Raw genomic sequence first — 22,019 nt, 5'->3', positions numbered from 1 at the left:
AAATTTTGTGTTTATATTTATTTGATTCTCTTCCTTTCCTCTATATCCTCAATGGCCCAGGAGAAAAGTTTATTATTTTGCAACTGTGGATAAACCATTACAAATATCTAACTGAAGAAAATACTTGAGATGTTTGAGACTATCTGGATGTTAGGCCTTTGGAAGACATATCTTAAAAATTAACATAGGTTGAACTTCCACATGAAAAGGAGGTTGTGTCTGTAGGCATATACATGTCCTTGTATCAATGGCTGGTGCATACTGATTCAAGAATGTACACATTGCAGCATCTGGGTCTTTTAATTGATTGAATTTTTTTTTTCACAACCTCAGTAACCCAAACCAGGCACTGTGTCTTATTTTTCTTCTAACCCAGTTGTTTACATTCTGGTCAAAACAGACAATACAGATTTCTCTCTTTTGTGCACTAATTATTGATTTGGAGAATGATCTGGTTTTTTGGTTTGTTTGTTTTTCTGCTCTAGCTGTATAATACATATCTTTTATCTGATATTTCATCTACTTGTATACAGCTGTTGCATTGAGTAGAGCTGACTGTTTCAGTAGTCTAATCATGCTGGCTAAAAAATAATTGACTACTTTAAATATTTTGTTTTATTTTTTTTCCCATTCAAAAAGAAGAGTTATCTACCTGGTAGAATGAGAATTTGTATGACTACTACTGGTGTTTAATAATTTTGTTCCCACATATTTTTCCCCTCAGACCAGCTTTATCAATGTTTGTAGATTCGGGGCTTTGATGTCCTCACATATTTATAGCTCAATGATACACCTTTTCATTAAGAATATAATTTGAACATTTCCCATCTTTGTATTGTTCCATAAAGTTTACTGAATCGGTTCAGAAAATCAGATTTGGGTTAAAAATTAATTTTTCCTCTGTAAGAGTTTTGGTGGTATGAATGAGATGGATAACTGTTTCCATGTCTTCTTTATTATTTAAATAAATAACACCTTGGGGAGAAGAAGAGACGGAAAGGAGAGGAAAAAAGAATGAGACAGATTTTTGGATATAGCTAGTATGAGAATTTGTTTCTCTTGGATAAGCATATGTATTCTAATTTATTACATGTTTATAACAATCATATATACTGTATTATTATGTTACACATTATTTTGATATGTATGAAAATGGTAACTCAAAAAAAAACCCAAGTTTATATTCTAAACTATTGTTACCAACCCTAATCCTAAATAAACATTCAATTATTAGAACACTAAGGAAGGAAGTTATTAGACTACTAAGGAAGTTTTTAGGTTCTTTTGGGTTCTTCCTCATGGCAACTCATTTGAATTTGCTTTAAGTTTTGTATAAAATAACTATAATAAAATCATTTTTAATCACCTGCTTATTGTGGCACAATGCAAAGAATATTAGCTGATATGATCAGACAGACTTACCATTTTCCTTGGGTAGATTCAGGTTCCCAGCTAAAAAGTTTTTAACATTTTAATTTATTTTCCTTTTCCCTTTTACCAAAGTGCCTCAACGTTTGAGTTTTGTTTTTATTTAGCTAAGCACCCTATCACTTCTCCTCATCTTAAAATGGCTAATGAAGAAGGAATACTTGGTCAAAAAGGTCAAATTGTCAAAATTCCTCAGCCTGCCCATCTAAATCCAGATGCAATCTTAACTTCCCTCCCCCCGCTTCCCTCATTTACTTTAAGCCTTTGTTGTGTGAGGAATCTGAGGCTGTAAAAGAATGAAATGGGGTAGCAGGGAGAGGAAGGCCAAGAGAGTAGGGAGCAGGGAACATAAAGCTCTGAAAAATGTAGTAACAGTCAGATGGATGGATGAGTGAGCTTCTACAATCCATGTCTCACTTAATGACAATGCTCTAAACTGAAATAGGTTTTTTTCTAAAGTAGGCTTTTCTCTAATTTACTACAAGACAAAGATATTTTCCAAGAATTGTACTATAAACTGTGTTATATGTGATCTGATAAAAAACAGGAAGTAATGGTAGAGTATGAAGGAAAGGGGTTTTAAAGGCTAGCAAGCAGAGTATATCCCTACATCTACAAGAGAATTTATTCAGTTGGAAAAAAAAATACTCCAAAACTCAATTGGAATTGTTACTATTATTCTGTCGTGTCCAACTCTTTATGATCCCATTTTGGGGTTGTCTTGGCAAAGATACTGAAATGATTTGCCATTTTGTTCTCCAGTTCACTTTACAGTTGAGGAAATGGAGGCAAACAGGGTAAAATGATTTGCCCAGGGTCACACAGCTAAGTATCTGAGACCAGATTTGAACCCTGGTCTTCCTGACTTTAGGGCCAGGGCTCTATCCACTGTGCTACATAGGTGCCCTGTTGAAATAGAGGATAACAATATCTGTGTTATACCTGCATTGGATGGTTAAAGGAGAGGGCCAAATCTCAGAGTTTGTGTCATGTTTTGATTTTTTGGGAGGGAGGTGACCAAAGTTCATCTTTCTCCTACAAAAGAGACAGTTATTTTAGCTCTCCCTCTAGTCTTTTTTTTTTTTTAGCTTTCAATATAAAGCTCAGGAACAAGATTACTACTGGTTTCTAGTCCCTCCTCTATTAACCAGTTTAGCAAGTTCCTCAACTATCTAGACTTCAGCTCCCTTATCTGTAATATGGGGATGATTCTTTCCCATAACAAATATGTTATAGGAAAAATAGCATGAGATCATAGATAGGGGGGCAGGGAGGTGGCTCAGTGGAGAGTAGAGAATCAAGCCTGGAGTTGGGAGGACCTGGGTTCCAATCTGGCCTCATACACACTTCCTAGCTGTGTGACCCTGGGCAAGTCATTTAATCCTATTTGCCTCTGTTTCCTTATGCTAAGATCCTGGACAATTACCCCCATTGCCTAGCCTTTACTTTTCTTCTCCCTTAGAACTGATACTTAATATAGATTCTAAGGAAGAAGGTAAAGGGTTTAAAAAAGAGAGAGAAATCAGTAAAAAATAAAGAGCCCTATTATAGAGCCATCTGTCTGCTTCCTATCCCCATCCCCATCCTATTACCTTATATGTAGCTGGAAGTCCCTATAGGTATCCTTTATAGAATATTCTTTGTTTGGAAAAAAAAAATGAAGAAAAACGGTATTATTTCAGTCTCTTGGGGTAGGAGCAGAGGGACAGAAGAAATAAATAAATGTTAACACACACCCCTGGAATTATGTGGTAATGCATGAATTCTGTAAGAGCTGCTCTGCTTTCTCTTCACCATTGGCAAGGAAGGAAGAAAAAGCAACTAAAGAATCAGATTTGAACTGATTTGGCTTTTGTGATGTTTTATTTATTGTTAGGGGTCTGGGGAAGTGGGTGGGGGGTAGAGTTCTTCCATTTTCATTTGCTTTAAGTGTGTTTCAAGATAGTGGCTCAAATAACTATAGTGTTAAGGATAATAAATCAATACAGGAAGAACTAAATGATATTAGGTTGTTCTGAATATGGACATAAAAGCTAGGAGACAAACTGCAAATGGGTATGTGGGTAAGGAAAAGGAAGTCAAGAAGTCATGAATGAATTGAGTTCAGAAGGGATGTTGGTTGATAACCAAAGTAGTATTGCTTCCCTGATTTTATATTTCCTTTTTTAAGGGATGGAAAAGACATGGTGGATTTTGTTACAAAATTGACCCAGTTCGCCGAAGTTTTGAACATGCTTCCAGTGGCTATTACTGCCCTCCTTCACTTGTAACAGTTACCAACAGGTAGAAAAATGCTTTAAAAAAAACAAAAACAAAACAGAAATACAATTGCAACACCAAACAAAAAAAGAGAGAGAGAAAGAGGTCTTTGCTACTGAAAGAGATCAGCTCCAGCTGTTCCAGCTGCTCCAGCTGCTTTACGATCCACTCTTGATGAAAAACAAATGCTTATTTTGCACCACAGTATCAATTTCTTTGGCTGAGATTAGCTGAAATCATAAAAAGGCTATTCCCAAATTGATTTTATAGTAACAAATGCTAATGCAAATATTTTAATATTTCAGTCTCTTAACATTCCATGAAGATTTATTACATATTTTACAGAGCCTTAATATTATTCTTTCCAACCCTGCTAATAAATTCGGCTGAATTTGGATTTCATTACCTAATTACTTGCTTATGTAAAACAAATATGCAATTTAAAAATTATTCTCCATTAAGTGTAATACTTTACTTGATTTTAATCATATTTTTAAAAATTGTTGGGATAGCAAAAGGAAATGATGACTAATATGGCAAATGTTCAAATGCCTTAACAATCACCTCTTAAGTGTCTACTGTATCTTACTTCTAATATTTCCTGGGGAAAGTATCTTCCTGAAATGTGAGAAAAGGTTTCCTTTACGCTTCCTGTGTAACACCTAACTAATGAGAAATGTTTGATATATGACAAATAGCATTGACAGCACGATAGCCCATCCTTTCCCCAAATGATGCCGCATAGGAAGGGGGAACTGTGATTGGCAGAAAGGGAAAGGGCTTTTCAATCTTGGACACTAAAAGCTTTGACAGAGAGGAGCACTAGAATGGGGTCAGTTCAAAATCTTGTCACCATTCCAGTTTTTTACACCAGCAAACATAGCAACCCCTGATGATTTCGTCCTTCAATCTCTACTTGCTTGTATATCTAACAAATGCATAGGTTGAGGAGAGATTTCCCATGCTTCCCAACAACCAAGAGTACTTATACCTATGGGAAAATGTTTTTAATTAAATTTTTAAAAATTAAAATAAACCAATTTATTTTCTCCCATTTTCTCCCTATCCTCCCATTGAAAAAGAAAATAAGATAAATAAAATCATACTAATAGTTGTGCAAAGAAGAGCAGAACAATGTCCTGCATTGACTAAGTCCAAAAAGCTGTGTGTGTGTGTGTGAGAATGATTGAGATTATTGATATATAAATAGAGATAGATAGATAGGTAGGTAGGTAGATGAGTAGATGGGTAGATGGGTAGATACACAGACATCTCAATCATTCTTATACATACTCTTGTTCTAGTCAAAGGAACACAACCTACAAAGTTATACTTTCAGTGATTACAGTTAGATTCAATTCCCCTAGAAGTAAAGAACGAATTGCATTAAAAAAAAACAAACAACTATTTCCTTTGCTCCCCCTGCCAAAAACGTAATAGGGACACAGACATTCATAAAACATCCTCTACAAGAGGCATAGTGTCAGGCATAGTGGGAGACAAAAATAACATTAAAAACGTAGTCCCTGGAGCTGCTAGGTGGCTCAGTGGATAGAGTTGGGAGGATCTAAATTCAAATATGGCCTTAGACACTTTTTAGCTGTGTGAGCCCAGGCAAGTCATTTGACTCCAATAGCCTAGCCCTTTCCTCTCTTCACCCTTAGAACTTAGCATCAATTCTAAGACAGAAAGAAGGGTTTCTAAAAAGAGAGAACAGTAAAAAATTAAAAACCCTATTATAAAGATATCTGTTCTTTCCCCCTCCATTGCCTTATATACAGCTGGACTTCCCTGTGGGAATCACTTATAGAATATTCTTTAAGCCTGAAAAAAAATCTGCTTTAGAGCCAATACTTATATTAATTTTCAGACAGAAGATAAGGGTTAAAAAAAAAAGTCCCTTCTCTGCTAAGGCCTATCTATCATCACACTTGGGGGGAGGGGGAAAGACTGGATTTATGCTGTCTATTCCATGGCCACATTTTATACCAAATCAAATTCAATTATTTGAAGATTATATAGCAAGAATTCTCAGGTGAGGAATTTCTGGCTACCTATTCAGGTCAACAACTTATCTGAAATTTCTAGTCATGGAGTAGAGTTGGATGGTTCAGCAGATAGACCATGTACTTGGAGTCAGAAAAATGTGAGTTCAAATCTTGTCTCAGATCCTAAAGATGGCCTCTGAAGTCAATATTCTTATCATTTGCATTAAACAACTCTAGCAAAACTGGGTAATCTGGCAGCCAGGTGGCTCAGAAAATAGAGTGCTGGGCCTGGAGATAGCAAGACCTTAGTTCAAATGTGATCTTAAACACTTAGTAGCTGCATCAGCCTGGGCAAATCACTTGACTTCATGCCTTGGGTTTCCTCATTTAAAAAATGTACATAATACTAATACCTACCCAGGCTTGCTTGAGGATAACACGAGATCTTATTTGTAATGCACTTTGTAAACTTTAAAATGCCATGCAAATAAATGGTAGCTTTTATTATGATTAATATTAGAGTAGTCTACGGCAGCTTGCCCAGGATCACAGAGCTGCTATAGTATAGACTAAATGCATGGTACCTAGATGACCCAATTTCAGAAGCAATCTAGTGTAACTAAAAGGATTCATTTTCTAAAAACCAACTAGGAACATCATAAAGTATCAGTTGAAAAAAATCCTCTAAGCCTCAGTTGAATTTTTTTTTTTTGTTCAGTCATTTCAGTTGGTCTCACTCTTCATGACCCTCTTTGGTGATTTCTTTGCAAAGATACTGGAGTAATTTGCCATTTCTTCTCCAGCTCATTTTACAGATAGGAAAACTAAGGCAAACAGAGATAAATAATTTGCCCAAGGTCATACAGCTAGTGAAAGTCTGAGGCCAGATTTGAACTCAGATTTTCCTTACTCCAAGCCTAATGTTGTTATCAACTGTGTCACCTAGCTGCCTCTCAGCTGAAATAGAGAAGAGCAGACTCGATTTCATCTACATTGGATTGTTAAAGAGGAGGGTCACATTTTAGAGTTAGTGTCAAATTGGGGCCATAGGTTTTGGGGAGGTGCCTGAAGTTCATCTTTCTTTAACAAAAGAGACAGTTATTTTAGCTCTCCTCCCAGCCTTTTTTGCTTTCAATGGATAGCCCAGGAATAAGGTTACTATTGGTTCCTAGTCTCTGCTCTGCCATGAACTAGTTTGCCAAGTTTTTCAACTTTCTAGACTTTGGTTTCTTCTCCTTTTATATGGGGATGATCCTTTTCCATATTAATCTTAATTATTTGTTGTTGATCTTGAAAACTCCTAGAGTAGAGAACTCCCTCTATCAGTGAAAGCTGACACCTTCCCTACAACTTGTAGAACATATTTCACTACATGCAAACATAGAAATATATATTATATGGTAGCATATTTATAACCTTTGTCATATTATTTGCCATCTTGGAGAAAGGGGAGGGGAGGTATGAAGGAGTATAAGATACGTCACAAAATGTCAGGATACATAAAAATTACATCACATTAAAAAAATGCAGAGGGAAGACTTGCTTAGAACCCTGAAAGGTTAAATGATGGGGCCACACAGTCTTTACATGTAAGGAACTATGAACCCGGGTCTTCCTGGACCCTGAGGCTAGCTCTCAATCTGCTTGCTATACCAAGCTGCTTCTCCAAGCATCAGAATCATTTTAATATGTTGATTTTTTTTTTCAAGATTTGTTGCAGGGGCATGATATACATAGACCAAAATTTCTTTATTTTGTGCTTGATTTTCTTAAGGGGTTTGCCTGTTTTTTTAAGGGCCAGCCAGCTCTAGACAAAATTTTAATTTAGTCTTAGCCCCTCATTTTACAGATGAGGAAATTGGAGTCTACTGAAATCAAAATAACTTGCCCCGAGTCAGGCAATTAATCAATTGCAGGGGCAGACTTAAACTCAAGTTGTCCTGACTCCTAGCCTGTAATCTAAAATAAGACATGTAGTAGCAGAATTTAAATACCACAAGGTATTTTTTAATAGCAGCATTTTATTGGGGGAAATTAGGGAGAAAATGAAGACTTCACACAGTGGTTCTGCAGATCTAGACAATCTGATCTGTGACTTTGAGCAAATTCATCTCTCTGTGCCTCAGTTTCTTCCTCTATAAAATTATAAGTTTTGTCTAGATGCCTTCAGGTCTCTTTTGACACTAAAATCCTATGCTTCTGAGGACACTGTCCACCAGTGCTCCTGACAATCATTTTTCCCTATTACAGATTTCCTGTTCAAGGTAGAGTCACTCCTGTCACTCACAAGTATAAGCTAGCTCAGTTACTAATGGATTTTCCACCCTTCTGCACAAGTGAGTGGCAGGTTGGATGGGCACAATTAGAACCACCTGCTCCAAATTACTTAGTTCTTTTGTTATCTGGACAACTCTTAGTCCTGGCTTCCCCCCCCCCCTTTAACCCTTTGTTCAGAAAAGAAGGAAAGGAAGATGGAGTCCTAATCCTGAGTAACAGAATTACCACTTTTTGCAAACTGGTGACAGACATCTTTCACATCCTGATGCTCTGTTTATAGAGAGGCTGCAAAAGCGAGAGTACTCATGTGAGCTCCAAGGTTGCCATGGCTTATTATCATGTGCACGTACAGCTACATCTTGAATCCATCTGCCATGAAATATTGGGCAACCAAAAATCCACATGACATTTGAGTCTCTAGCTTTTTAGCCACAGATAGAAATGATCTTGTGACACTTCAGTTAATCTTAGCTTTATATTTGATTTCCTTGTCCAGTCTTTTTTTTCCTTCCCCAATCCCTATTCCAGGATATTTCTTCTATTAGCCTCCTTCTCTTCTAATACCATATTATATATAACAGCTTACAGCTTCACAGTTCCACTGGATTCAAAGGCCAAAAATCATCAAGCATGTATTTGATGCAAACCATTTTTGCAAAGTACTAGAAACCGATATTTAATTTAATATCATTGAATTGATTATATTAATAATTATATTCATCATTTATTAATAATTTTTATTTAATTTATTACATGCCTACTATGTACAAGGCAGTATTTTTGGCCCTGAGGATATAAAGACAAAAAATGCAACAATCCCTCCCTTGGACAGTTAAAAGGGATAACAAAACATGAACAAAGATGGATAAATAAATTAATAAACAGATAGCTAAATAAATAAACAAAAGCTATCATTTATACAAATATTTAAAGTTTACAAAATGTTTTTACAAATATTGTCTCATTTTCATTTCCAAAACAACCTAGGGAAATAGGTTCTACTGTTTTCCCCATTTTATAGACGAGGAAATTGAAACAGAAATATGAAGTGACTTGCTCAGGATCATACAGCTACTTAGTATCTGGGGACAAATTTGAGCTCGGTTCTTCCTGATTCCAAGTCCAGAGCTCGGCCTACTTTACCACCTGGCACTAATAACTATGGTTATTAGAAAGATCTTTCTGAGACACGATGCAGACTGTTTTTAAGAAGCTTACAGTTTATTGGGGGAGGAGGTAGAGTGAAGACATGAACACAAATAATGTGGATAAAATGATCAAATCAGTTAAAAGGAGGAATTAAAGGAGGGAGAGATCTTTTTAGATGGAATAGTAAAAAACAAATTTCATGGGGAAGGTAGCACCTCAGTTGGAACTTGAAACAAAAGAACTTCCAACAAATGAAAACAGAAGAAGATATTTTCCCCCATCTAGAATAGGGAACAGCAGACAGGTACAGAGATGCTAGATGATAGAATAAGATGGGAAGAGAATAATGCAGTTTGACTGAAACATAATGACAGGATCAGGAGTTTAAGTTCCATTCAGCAGACAGGGGGACTACTAAAATTTTTTTAGTTCTAGGATGATATTATTGTTTAGAAAGATTACTGGACGGTGTTAGGAAGGATGGGTTAGGAAGTATGTAGAATTGTAAGAGAAAAATACTATTTAGGATACTGACAATAGTCTAGGCACGAAGAAAGAAAGCTAGAATTAGAAAAACTACATTAGAAGTAAAATGGTAGGGCTTGATGTGAGAAATATTATAAAGATAAAACCAAAAGCATGAGCTAATTGGTAAGTTCCCTACATGCATGGATATCTTTTAAAAGTCTCTGTACCTTTTCTTCCTCATCAGCATGGTGACACTTTTTGCTTTCAAATTTTTATTTCTATGCAAACACCTCCTGTAGAATTTAGGCTCTGGGATTCTTCTTGTCTTCTCTTAAAGGCTTTGAAATCTACTTTCCTCAAACCTAGGGATACATTCCAATTATACCCGACTTTCTTCATCTTTCTCCTGATTCCTAAGATGGAGTTGCTAATCTTGAGGTGGGAACCCTTTTCCCCAGACACACACACACACACACACACACACACACACACACACACACACACACACATACACACACATACCCCTAAGTGTTCTATCATCTCCACTTAAGCATACACCTTCCCCTTTTGTGGCTCAGCATCAGGTTCAAAATAAAAGTTCCCTTTATCACTTCTTTCACCTTTTGAAAAAAGAAATTATTTTGAAAGAAAGAAAAAGAAGGAAGGAATTATTAAGGCAAGTCAAAACTATATTCAATAACTAAAATTGTGTTTGTGTGTATGTGTTTTAGAAAGAGGCAGAGACAGAGATAGAGAGAGACAGAGAAAGAAGAAAAGGGCTAAATATCTAACTGGTTTAATTCACCCATCACTTCCTAAGAGTAATCTTCATAGAGAGGATAATTTAAGCCATGGAAATAGAAGACTATAAAGGAAGAGTAGAAAGAGAAAAGGCAAGGACAAGGACAAGGATTTAATGGGTGGGAAGAGAGGACAAGGTGTGCCCCCCAAATAAAAGATCAATAAAGGGATGCTAAGACAAATAAGAGAATCATGTGTGTAATGTTTCAGAAGCCAAGGCAGATGAGGGTATTGAAGAGATAGTGAAGAACAGCATCCCATGCTCCAAAGATGTCAAGAAGCATGAGAACTGAAAGGCCATTGAACTGGCTCATAAGAAGGACATTAGAGATCTTGGAAAGTGCAGTTTTGAGGGTGTGATAGGGATGGAAGACAAATAACAAAGACTTTATGAGAAACTGGGTGGTGAGGAAATGAAGGCAGCAAATATAGACTACTCTTTCTAGAAGTTTGGCAGTGAGGGGAAGAAGAAAGTTTTGTAGGACTTTTGAGATTAGAGTGAATTTTTAAGGAGAAGGAGGCTTGAGCATGTCTATAGGTGAGGAGAAGGAGGCAGGGTGAAGTTGGAAATGCATTAGCAAAAAGGGATGATTGATGGGAAAAGGTCATAAAGGAAATCAGAGATGAAGAAATCTGAGATACAGGTTAGGAATTAGCCTTGGCAAGCAGCCATATCACTTGTTCCTACAAAACTGAATGGAAGGAGCAAAGGAAGAGGAGTTAAGAAGTAGAGGAGACAAATTGAGCGATTTGATGTTTTCTAGTCTCAGTCCTCACAGTAACATAAAGAAAATCTTCAAGGGTTGAGGTGATAAAGAATGGAGTTAAAGGCTTGAGAAGAAGAGATAGTATTTGGAATGACCACTTTGGAAAATGGTATAAGAGATAAGTAAAATGATTGCTGATCAATAGTGTGAATCTAAGTAAGGTTAAACACAAATTTCTGTTGAATCCAGATGGCACCATTTTGTGATTTACCAAAAGTTGCAAAGTAGCAGGGAAAAAACAGTGGATGATAGAGGGGGCAAGGATTTCAGGGTAGAGGGGATGGAATTATTGAAATGTTTGACCTGAGGTCATAACTTGGTAAGAATGGATTAGGGGAAAAGAAGAAATTGTTTTTTGGGTCCCCTTGAAAATGAAAAAAAAAAGCAACCTTCACTGTTTGTCCAATAGAGAGTAGAAAGGGGACAGGATTCTTTTATGTAGGGGTTCACTAATGAAGGAACTCTGAGAATAGGTACCAGCTTGCTGTGTGTGAGAAGTTCTAAAGAATCACTCACCTCAGAGATCACATCTTACCAATTGTGAATCAGTTTTATCTTCACATATAGAAGACAACTCTTAAAAAGGAAAAGAAAATAAATTCATCTCTGGTCATTGCCTAGCTTGGAATTCTTCATGTGAGTTAGATTTAATGATTGATTGACTGCTGGGGGAGAGTTTCTTTAGTTTTGTTTTATCTCTTCCCCTTGCCATGCTTATATCCCGTTAGTTCACAGAAGAAGAAATATTGTTCCCCACAAGGTAGTTGAACAACATTCATTCCATGGATCAGAAATACTTTGTTTTATTTTGGACACTGTAGTCAATAATGCCAGTTTGTAGTACTTTAGGAAATACAGAATGTCCTTAAGGTTATTTTTTAAAAACAGAATAACGTGAAGGTCTTTGCAAGAGATATTGGTGCCTTCAGACATTTTTTAAAATGAGAAATTGAAAATAACGTCCCTCTGGGCAACAATTTTAAATTTCAAAATTATGACAGCTCAAACAAAGTGTGTTTTCCTTGAATACCTTCTTACAAAGGAGGCATTCTCATTCTCTGACCTTAGAGTTCATCAGAATAATGCATTTTTCCCTGATTGAGACCCAGAATTCCTTCCCAAGAAAAACATAAACAAGTGCCAATTTTTTATCCCTTAGATTTTGTAGATAAAATGAAAAAAGGGCTTATTGTTTTCCTTAGAGAAAAATGATACAGTTCAAAATAAATGTAGCGTGGGGCAGCTAGGTAGTATAGTGAATAGAGTGCCAGGTCAGGAGGGCCTGGGTTTATATCTGAGCTCAGACACTTCCTAGCCATGTGATCCTGGGCAAGTCACTTAACCACAATTAACTAGCCCTTACCACTCTTCTGTCTTAGGACTGATAACAAGACAGAATGTAAAGGAAAAAATATACCTATATATACACATATAGTACAGATAGTAATTTATGGTCTTTTAAGGCCTGACTAAAACATTTTAGTCAATGCTTTGAATGGAGTAAAACAAAATGAGCAGCTATGTTGAATCTCTGGAATATCTTCATGTGGGTAATTATAGCACCTTAGAGTCTCTTATATGGTCATATAAATTATTCCCTTAAATCAAATCTTTCATAACATTTTATTGGTCATGATTCAATAGCAGTATAGAGATGAATACTATAAAACAATCATTTCTATTCTGCTTTATTAGCTAGAATATCTAGAGCTAATTTTTTTAGAATATCTAATTAAAAGAAACATGTTTACTCTGTTTTCTCTCGTTAATATGTCCATCTTTTAATCTGGAATAAGAAAGCCAGAAGTGTGGATTTAATTTATGAGTTTTATATCCAGTTACCTTCAATTTTTCTTATGTAAAATTGGTTTTTGCTTATTCATAGAGCCAGAGGCTTCTATATAGAAGGAAAAATGAGTCAGAAAACCTCAGTTCCAACTGAGACCTTAACAGTTTGGGTAAATTTGGTCATCATGAGGCAGTATGTTCAGGGTTTGAGCACAGGTTTCATACCCCTAGTTCGCTACTTACTAGCTGTGTGACCTTGTTCAAGTCACTTAATCTCTTTCTTATTTTCTTCATCCATAAAAGAGGGGGTCAGTAGACTACTAAAGTCCCTTCTGACTCTGAATCTATCACTGTAGGAAAAGACATTTCTCTTTTTTGAGGTTAAGTCTCAATTTTTCTCCTCTGGAGGATGTGAGTTAGACCAGATGACTTCTAATACCTCATTTCACTAATATGCCTTTTCTAGATAATAATAAACTGAGCTAAAATGGATATAGAGGACAAAAGCAAAATGAGATTTAAAAAAAAATATTGGATAATGGTTGCTGTTATTAAAGTAGTTTGCAGAGTTCCTAATAATTTGATTGTGGTTGTTCAGTCATCCCAGTTGTGTCCCAGTCCTTCTGACCTTATTTGGTGTGTTCTTGGCAAAGATACTAGAGTGATTTGCCATTTTCTTTTCCAACTTGAAATTTTACAGGTGAAAAAAATGAGGCAAAGAGGGTTAAGTGATTTTCCCAGGCTCACACAGCTAGCAAGTATCTGGTTCTAAATTTGAACTCAGGACTTCTGATTCTATGCACTATTCCTCTTAGCTGCCCAAGAATTTGATTAGCACCTGTGGTTAAGGAAACTTCCTCCCCAGTGCAGATCAGCAACTTCTCTCTGTCTTTGAGAAATGCCTTGGGTAATGAGAAGTCAAGTATCATAAAGAATCTTTCTGCCTTATCAGAGGCAAGGCTTGAACCCAGGTTTTCAAGAATCCGAGGCTAGCTCAGGTATGTTCATTGCCACTCTGAAAGAAGAAACTGATGTAAATGAGGAGAGATTGTAATTCACAATATATTCAGCCAAATTTTACCTCTTTGACAAGCAACTTGTCTAATGTACTACCACTAATTCCTGAATAAATTATTTCTTGTATCAAAAATAATCTCTTTGGACTCAACCAAGAGTTCCATAAAAAGATAAAATCACAAGTCTGGACCCAGAACAAACTGAATTGACTGATCACCACAAAACCACAGGCACAATCTCCCCATTCTAGTACTTGAGGGTCACAAAATGTCTATGTCCTTATTAAAATGTTAGGAGGCAGAAGCACCCATGCCTACATGTTGAAGTCAACTCTCAATCTGTGTTCAGGAAGGGATCATATCTGAATCCATTTCCATGTGTTTATATAACTGGTGAACCCATTGTGGAGTAGGGGGAGGATATGCTTGGATTAGACCCCAGGGTTGGGAGATTATCTTATACTTTTGTATAATCGACCATTGACTCCATTTGCTATTTTTGGTTTTGTTTTGTTTTTTGTTGTTGTTGTTTTTTTTAAGCAAGGAAGTTATGCACAGGACACTGTGCCCTGTGTGAGGAAAGTGGCTTAATGTCAATGCACTAGAATTGCCAGTGTGTGTTTATTCAGGGGAGAATAATGTCCCTCCTCTCTCCTCCCCACCTCTCCTTCCCTACTCTTAAGCCAGGCACTATAGCTCTGTGTGTGGCCCAGGTTTGTGGATGGACCACAATGCCTCAGGGATTCTGCCACTGGCACAGTGGCTTCCACCACTGCCCCCATTTCCCCCCAAAAGGGGCATGGCTAGAGCAGAAAGGATTGTATCCCAGGCAATAAAAACCAGCTTCTTTTCTCTGATGTATTTCTGGGAATTAGACCGACATTTTAACATTAGTCAGGTTCAGGGTTTTCAGATTTTTTTTTCTGTTCTATATTTTAAGTGTTTCACCAGAATTGCTTACTCTGGTACCATTCTGTGCACCTCATTATGTTTTAATGCCATTTTTTATTGCTGAGAAACTTAATATAATCATTTCCCATTTCCCCTATTAAGGTTTGAACAGGCTTTTATTACCAGTTTGATCAGTAGTGTGGTAAAAATGGAGGACAGTTATTTTTGGATAGCTCTTCAAGACCAAAATGTTACAGGCGAATACACTTGGAAAACAGAAGGGCAGAAGGATGAGCCAGTGCGATATACAAACTGGAACAAATATCAGCCACGTGAGTAAAATATACTATGACATAAAGCTGGACTTCTTCACACTAACTCCTGCTTCCTTTGTTCTTTTAGCCCAGTTTCCCCCACCCATCAATCCTTTCTTCTTAATGTCTTCCTTAATCTCTTAATGTCTTAATCCACTCACTAAGCACTGGTCCTTCCCAAGGGACTGATAGGTAGGCTGCCATTTTTATAGATGTTTGGAGTCTATCCATTCATTTAATTACTATGTATTCATGACTTGCCATGTGCGAGATGCTCTGCTAGACTCCGAGAGATTTAGAGATGAATCAAAACTATTCTGTCTTCCTGGACTTGGGGTAATACTATATCTACATGCATATAGTGAAGGGGGAATAAGATATGTACCTATATTGTTATCCTATAAGGCCATATGTACTTAAGTCAATGAGTTGTATAAATTGAGAATTCAGAAAAGTGAAAAATAACTTTCCTCCAGGGCTGTAATAATAATAACTAGTTTGCAAAGCACTCAACAAATGTTACCTCGTTTGATTCTCAGAATAATCCTGGATGATAGACACTAGTATTATCCCTGTTTTGCAAATGAATAAACTGAGGTTGAAAGAGTTTGGTGACTTCCAGGATCACACAGCTATTACATGTCTAAGTCAGGATTTAAACTTACATCTTTCTGGTTCTGGGTCCAATGTTCTATTTATTCATTGTGCCACCTTGCTGGCATAAGGAACTTTTTCATGGAGGTATTAAAGCAGTCATACAAATTTGATATTCTTTTGATTAGCAGAGATACAAGGGAGGTAATTTCAGGTTTAGGTGTTAGTTTTAGCAAAGTTGAGCCGGGGAAATCATGGGCTGTACCTAGGACACACCAAGGAGCCTTATTTAGCTGGAGAATAAAGTATGTGTAGCTGAATAATTGGAGATAGGGCAGGAAAAGGAAATTGAGACCATACTGAGGAAGTTCCATGCATTTAGATTTGATATGAAAAGGAAAGATCAGCCATTAAAAGGTTTTTCTTTGGAGAAAGAACAAGGCCAAAGGGGTGATTTTTTAGGAAGAGTAACATGATAATAGTGTAACAAGGTAGATTCAAGGGAAAGAGAGACTAAAGTTGGGATTGTTTAGTTAGGGAGGAAAATCACTAAAATCCAGACAAGCAATGAGTGTCTGAACTAGGATGATGGCAATAGGAATGGAAAAAATATAAGTTGAAGAATTGGCAGAATTTGATGACTGGCCAGGTTGCACAATGGATAGAGTGCTGGGTCTGGTATATGGAACACTCCTCTTCCTGAGTTCAAATCTGGCCTTAGATACTTACTAGCTGTATGACCCTAGGCAAGTTATTTAACCCCGCTTGCCTTAGTTTCCTCATCTGTAAAATGGTCTGGAGAAGGAAGTGGCAAATCACTTTAGTGTCTTTCCCCCCCCAAAAAAAACCCAAATTGGGTCATGAAGAGTCAGACATAACAAAAAGGACTGAACCAAAATAGTTGGGATAATTACTGCCAGTGCTAGGACTATACACCCCAATGCCTGCCCATGTTCTGTGGTCAGGAATATTTTTGGAAATCTATTTCATCATGGGATCTACTGTGGCCCTTAATTTTAGGAACTGGTGGGTTGGCACATTATTTTTTTAAAAAGGCAATGGGGTCAAATGACTTGCCCAGAATTGCACACCTAGGAAGTGTCTGAGGCCAGATTTGATCCCAGGACTTCCTGTCTCTGGGCCTGGCTCTCAATCCACTGAGCCATCCAGCTGCCCCCAGGTTGGCATATTTAAAAACATTCTATAGTTCTGATCTATAATCCTAGACTGACTCCTCAGTCCTTTAAGGTCTTATTAAAATATAGAAAGACTTTCTTAGTATTTTAAGAAAAAGGAAGAGCAAAGGAGGGAAAGATCAAAGACCATTCAAGCAGTTAAAAGATTTTACCTCAGTTATTTTGTGAGGAAGGATATGAGTTGGACAACATGGCCTATGAGTTTCCTTCCAGATAATGGGATTCAGTAGTTTTTGTGAAAGATGATATAGACTACTATGTATATATTGTTATAAGTCTAAGAAGAATGTGGAAATTGGTGATTTTTCCACACTAATTAAGAAGCCCAGGAATTCCCTTAAAAAAATGACACTTTTTTACTCATTTGAAAGATTTTATAACAAAGGGAGGACCTGTTCTGAGGAAATAAGGGGGAAAAACAAAGCATCAAGATTATTAAAGTGGCAAGGAATGATAGATTTGAAATGGTACTTTCACATTTTATTAAGAATAAAAGTATTCTTACTCTGAATAAAAACTAAAGCACCAATTCTAAAATGCTTTGGAGCATTGTTATAAAGAGCTACACTTGTCAAAGCAAATTAACTACATTCTTGGATGTAAAATTCCCTGGCTTCTATGTCAGGGGGCCAGGGGGGAAAGGAAAGAAGGGAGGGAGGAGAAGGAGGCATATTTGCATGTTTGTAAAACTTGGAATCTATAACAGAACTCTCTGTCACTAGTAAGTTTCTGCTGTAATTTATTTGACTGGCACTACTTGTCTTCCCTTTTCCCTAAGCAAAAATGGTGTTGTGATGCTCAGTTTGGCTGCTGATGCTGATTGACAGTGAGCAAATTGTCTTTGAATAAGATGAAAATGTAAATCTTTTTGAAGAAAATGGCAATATAAAAGCCCCTGTGTTTTCCTTTCCCCCTTAAATTGCAGCTTGCAGAAACACCACCCTAAATCACATTTTCTTTTCTACCTGTCACAAAAGAATCCATTAGCCTAGCCTCTGTGTCAGAATCTTAATCCAGCCAAGACTGACTAATAAATTGACCACTGAACAGGAAGCTGACTGCTTTTCATAAACTCAGCCAAAGCAGTGACCTTCTGTGTTACCAACAAAATAATCACCCAGTGATGGATTCACAGTTCTGCCATTTTCAATGAAAAAGCAAATTTGTGGTATGTGCTCTTTTGTAAGGAATAAAAAATACAGATCATTGACCAGGAGAAACATTTCAGAGCCACCCTAATTAATAGTATTGATTAAAACATGTGATTACAACTGGGGTCTTCCTTAGTCACAATGGGGCCAATGTCTAGAAGTTTAAATGCATTGTGCACATGGTTTGAACCTTTTAAAATGAAATCATGCTTTGTTTCTGACGAGACAGAATAGGTCAGTTAAGAGAGTGCCAGAGAGCATTTTGTGGACAAAATTGGAAGTTATTAATTATCTGAATAGAGGAAAAAAAGAAAAGATTTTTGAGATGCTACTTGTTTTACATTCATCCTCCAATAACTATGTCCTTCTCAAACAAGCTTTGGGACTGTAGATGCTAGATATCTCTGAAGAGCAGTCCTCTTTATCTCAATGAGTACAGCTCCACAGAATAAAAGGTATGCATCCAGCGGTACCAAGAAATGAGAAATCTTGTACCAGTGGGAGAGTAGTGAATCCACTAGAGCGACTGAAGCATATTTTACTACTAATAATAGCTAATGTTTACATAGTACCGTGAGGTTCTTTACCTAGGGTCTGAACTTGTTTTTTTAATCTTTTGATAATTATTTCAATTAATTTGGTTCCTCTTATAACCCTATATATTGATTTTGTACATTTAAAAGCATTATTCTATAAAGACATTCTTAGGCTGTATTAGTATCAGATTGCCAAAGAGATCTGTGACACCAAAACAAAAAAAAGTGTAAAAACTCCTGGTAGGATGTTTTAAGGTTTGTAAAGCACTTTAGATGTAGATCTAAAGGAAGGAAGGAAGGAAGGAAGGAAGGAAGGAAGGAAGGAAGGAAGGAAGGAAGGAAGGAAGGAAGGAAGGAAGGAAGGAAGGAAGGAAGGAAGGAAGGAAGGAAGGAAGGAAGGAAGGAAGGAAGGAAGGAAGGAAGGAAGGAAGGAAGGAAGGAAGGAAGGAAGGAAGGAAGGAAGGAAGGAAGGAGAAATTTAATGAACTGGTTTTATTTAGACTGAAGAACACATTGGAGGAACATTAGTTATCCTCAAGTTCTTGAAAGGCTTTCATAAGGAAAGGAAGCTACATTTATGTGTTTGGCCCTGGGAAGCTGACACAGGAGCACCTACTTAAAAACTGCAAAGACACAGATTTTAGCTATGTGTGAGGTATAACTTCTAAGATTAGAATTCTCCTAAAGTGCAAAAAGCTGCCTCTGGAAGCAGCAGGTTCATGGTTCCTTTAGTTTTCAAGTCAGTGTTGAACAACCTTTTAGAGATATTGTTAGGCTTGGTTCCTGACCAAGTGCCAAAGGTGCCCCACATGCATTTCAGCTCTGAGATTCTCCAATTCTGCAGAGCACTGCACTAGACACAGACAGGAGAAATCCTATTGTGTCCATCTTAATGGACTGATTCCAATAGTGGAATGTGAGAAAAAGCCACAATATAAATCAGAATGAGAGATGTTTTAAAGCATTAAAATATTTTTAAAAGAACGAGAAAAGCAGAGAGTTGAAGCCAAGCCCAGAGGCATAAGATATTGGGAAGGGGATAATCCCCAAGTGGAAGGAGCAGGACAATTTGTAGCTCATTGCACAAAGACCACTGTTGAATGGATCAGTGTGTCAAGAAGTAGGTCTGCAGGAACTCTGCTCCTCCAGTCTGTTTCTTTTCAACATTTTTATCCCCGTCTTGGATGAAGACAAGTGTAGTATGCTTGTCAAACTGTGGGTGACATAAAACTTCAAAGAAATAGCTAGGTTGCCGAATAAGGATTTTTTTTTTAATTGAGGAAACTGGAATATTGGCCCAAATCTAAAAAGATGCAATTTCAAAGGTATAAATTAAAGTCCTATATTTGAGGCTTACATAAAATCAATCCTACAGGTATAGAATGAGGGAGACTTCACTTTCACATTTTTCCTGAGTTGGCTTCACATCCAGTGTAATATACTGATACAAAACCCCAAACCACTCCAATTCAGACTTTGTCCACATTAATAGAATGACAGGATCATAGATGTAGAAGTAGAAGGAATCTTAAAAGCCATTTGATCTACCCTTGTCATTTTATAAATTAGGAACTAGATTAAATGTCTCGCATCAGGCCACATGGATAGCAAGTAACACATTTGAGATGCAAATCCGGTCTGCTTTTGGCTCCAAATCCAAAATACCTTCAACTGCTATAAAAGAATAGTGTCCACAACAGGGAAGAGAACTGTCCTGTTGTGTTCTGCACAAGTCAGATGGCATTCAATTGGCAACATTTATTAAGCACCTACTATGTAACAGGCATTATGCTAAGTACTAGGATATACAAAGAAAAGTTAAAGATAATAATTCCTCTCAAGGAGGGCATAATTTAATTCAGTCCAGTAAGCATTAATTAAGCACCTCCAAAATACAAGGCACTGTGCCAGGAGCAGGGCTTATAAAAAGAACATTAAAAACAAACCCTGACCTCAAGGAGACTAAAGTTAACTGGGGTTTACAATTATACAGATGAATAAGTAAATACAAGATCATTGGAGGGAAGGGAAGCACTGATATATAGAGAGATCTGAAAGCCACACTTGAAGATGAATGTTGACAAACTGGAGTATACCCAGAGGAGAGTGGCCAGAATGATGAAAGGCCTCAAAACCCTATTATACTCAGGAATAGTGTTATTTACAGTGGAGAATATAAAACTCATGATCAATATCTTCAGATATGTTAGTGACTTCCATGTGGAGAAGGTATTAGATTTAATCTCTGTAGTTATAAAAGGCAAAAATGGGATTAATGTTTAGAAGCTATAGGCTAGCTGTTTTCAGTGCTGTTTAAAGATTTTTTAATTAAATTTTCTTTTTATCAAAGCATTTTTTCTTCCTTTACTTCTGTCTCTTCCTGGATGGGGTGGGAAGAAAAGAACAGAAAAACAAAGCACTTATAGCAGCTATGCATATTCAAGTACAACAAATTCTCATATTGGCCATGTCTTAAAAGATTTCTCTCATGTTACATATTAATTAGTCCATCACATTTTTTTTTAGGAATGGGTAGCAATCTTCATCAGTTGACCTCTGAAATCATAGTTGATCATTATATTGATCAGGGTTGTTAAGTGTTTCAAAATTTTATTTTTGGAAGAACTTTTTCACAGAGATCTCCAACAAAGGAAAGAACTTTTCATGATCATGAGTTTCCTTGTTACTGGGATTTTTGAGGAGAGACTAGCAAAAATCATTTCTCAGAGATTTTATATAGAGGATTCTTACATCAAGAGGAAAAAGATTATGGCTTCTTAGCATTGACCCAACCATACAGCATTCTCAAACTGATGCTTTTATTTAAGAGTCACATTTTTAAAAGTAATTTTCATTAAAGTTTCCTCTTCTTTCTTATTCTTACTAATCTACCTTTGGTAGCTATAAAGATCAATCTATATTAGATCTAATCTCATATCAAAGTCACACAACAACTATTTATCGTTCTATTTCCTTCCCATAGGATAGAAATTTGGTGAGCAAATGAAAGGTAAGATAGAAAATGGAATAAAGGCCCATTTGATTTTTCTAGTTAAACTAATATCATCTTGAGGACTTTGTGGATCAAAATCTCTTTATTCTGACCCATAAACAGCATCTTGATGGCTAACTCAGACTAAGCTTTTCAAAGAAGTCACTAATATCCCCATAAGAATAACCTCATAGTGATAGATACAAATGTTTCTCATTTCACTCACTCGGTCATACAAATGTTTACATACAATATTGTTAATTGGATCTAAAAAAGCACAAAGTGATGCAAAACGACATAAAGGATCAATTAGCTCAGATTGTCACTAGCCATCTGATTGTCCACATGATATTGGAGAACTGAATTGCCACATTGTGTTCAAGTTTTGCTCTATTGTTTTAATG

The 22,019-nt window shown here is 36.7% G+C and overlaps 1 protein-coding gene across 2 annotated transcripts in view; it reads left to right on the top strand.

Moving 5' to 3' along the window:
- Positions 1-22,019, top strand: part of PLA2R1 (phospholipase A2 receptor 1) — a 168,847-nt gene that overhangs the window by 90,038 nt on the left and 56,790 nt on the right. For both annotated transcript variants that reach the window (XM_003341235.4, XM_007494249.3), the window contains exons 10-11: positions 3,599-3,711; positions 14,995-15,164. In XM_003341235.4, the coding sequence (XP_003341283.2) occupies positions 3,599-3,711; positions 14,995-15,164 (283 nt within the window). The remainder of the gene's footprint in view (positions 1-3,598; positions 3,712-14,994; positions 15,165-22,019) is intronic.

Source organism: Monodelphis domestica, chromosome 4, assembly GCF_027887165.1.
Source record: "Monodelphis domestica isolate mMonDom1 chromosome 4, mMonDom1.pri, whole genome shotgun sequence".
NCBI lineage: Eukaryota > Metazoa > Chordata > Mammalia > Didelphimorphia > Didelphidae > Monodelphis > Monodelphis domestica.
Note: the sequence above shows the minus strand (reverse complement) of the source record. Positions and strands in the feature narration are given on the sequence as shown.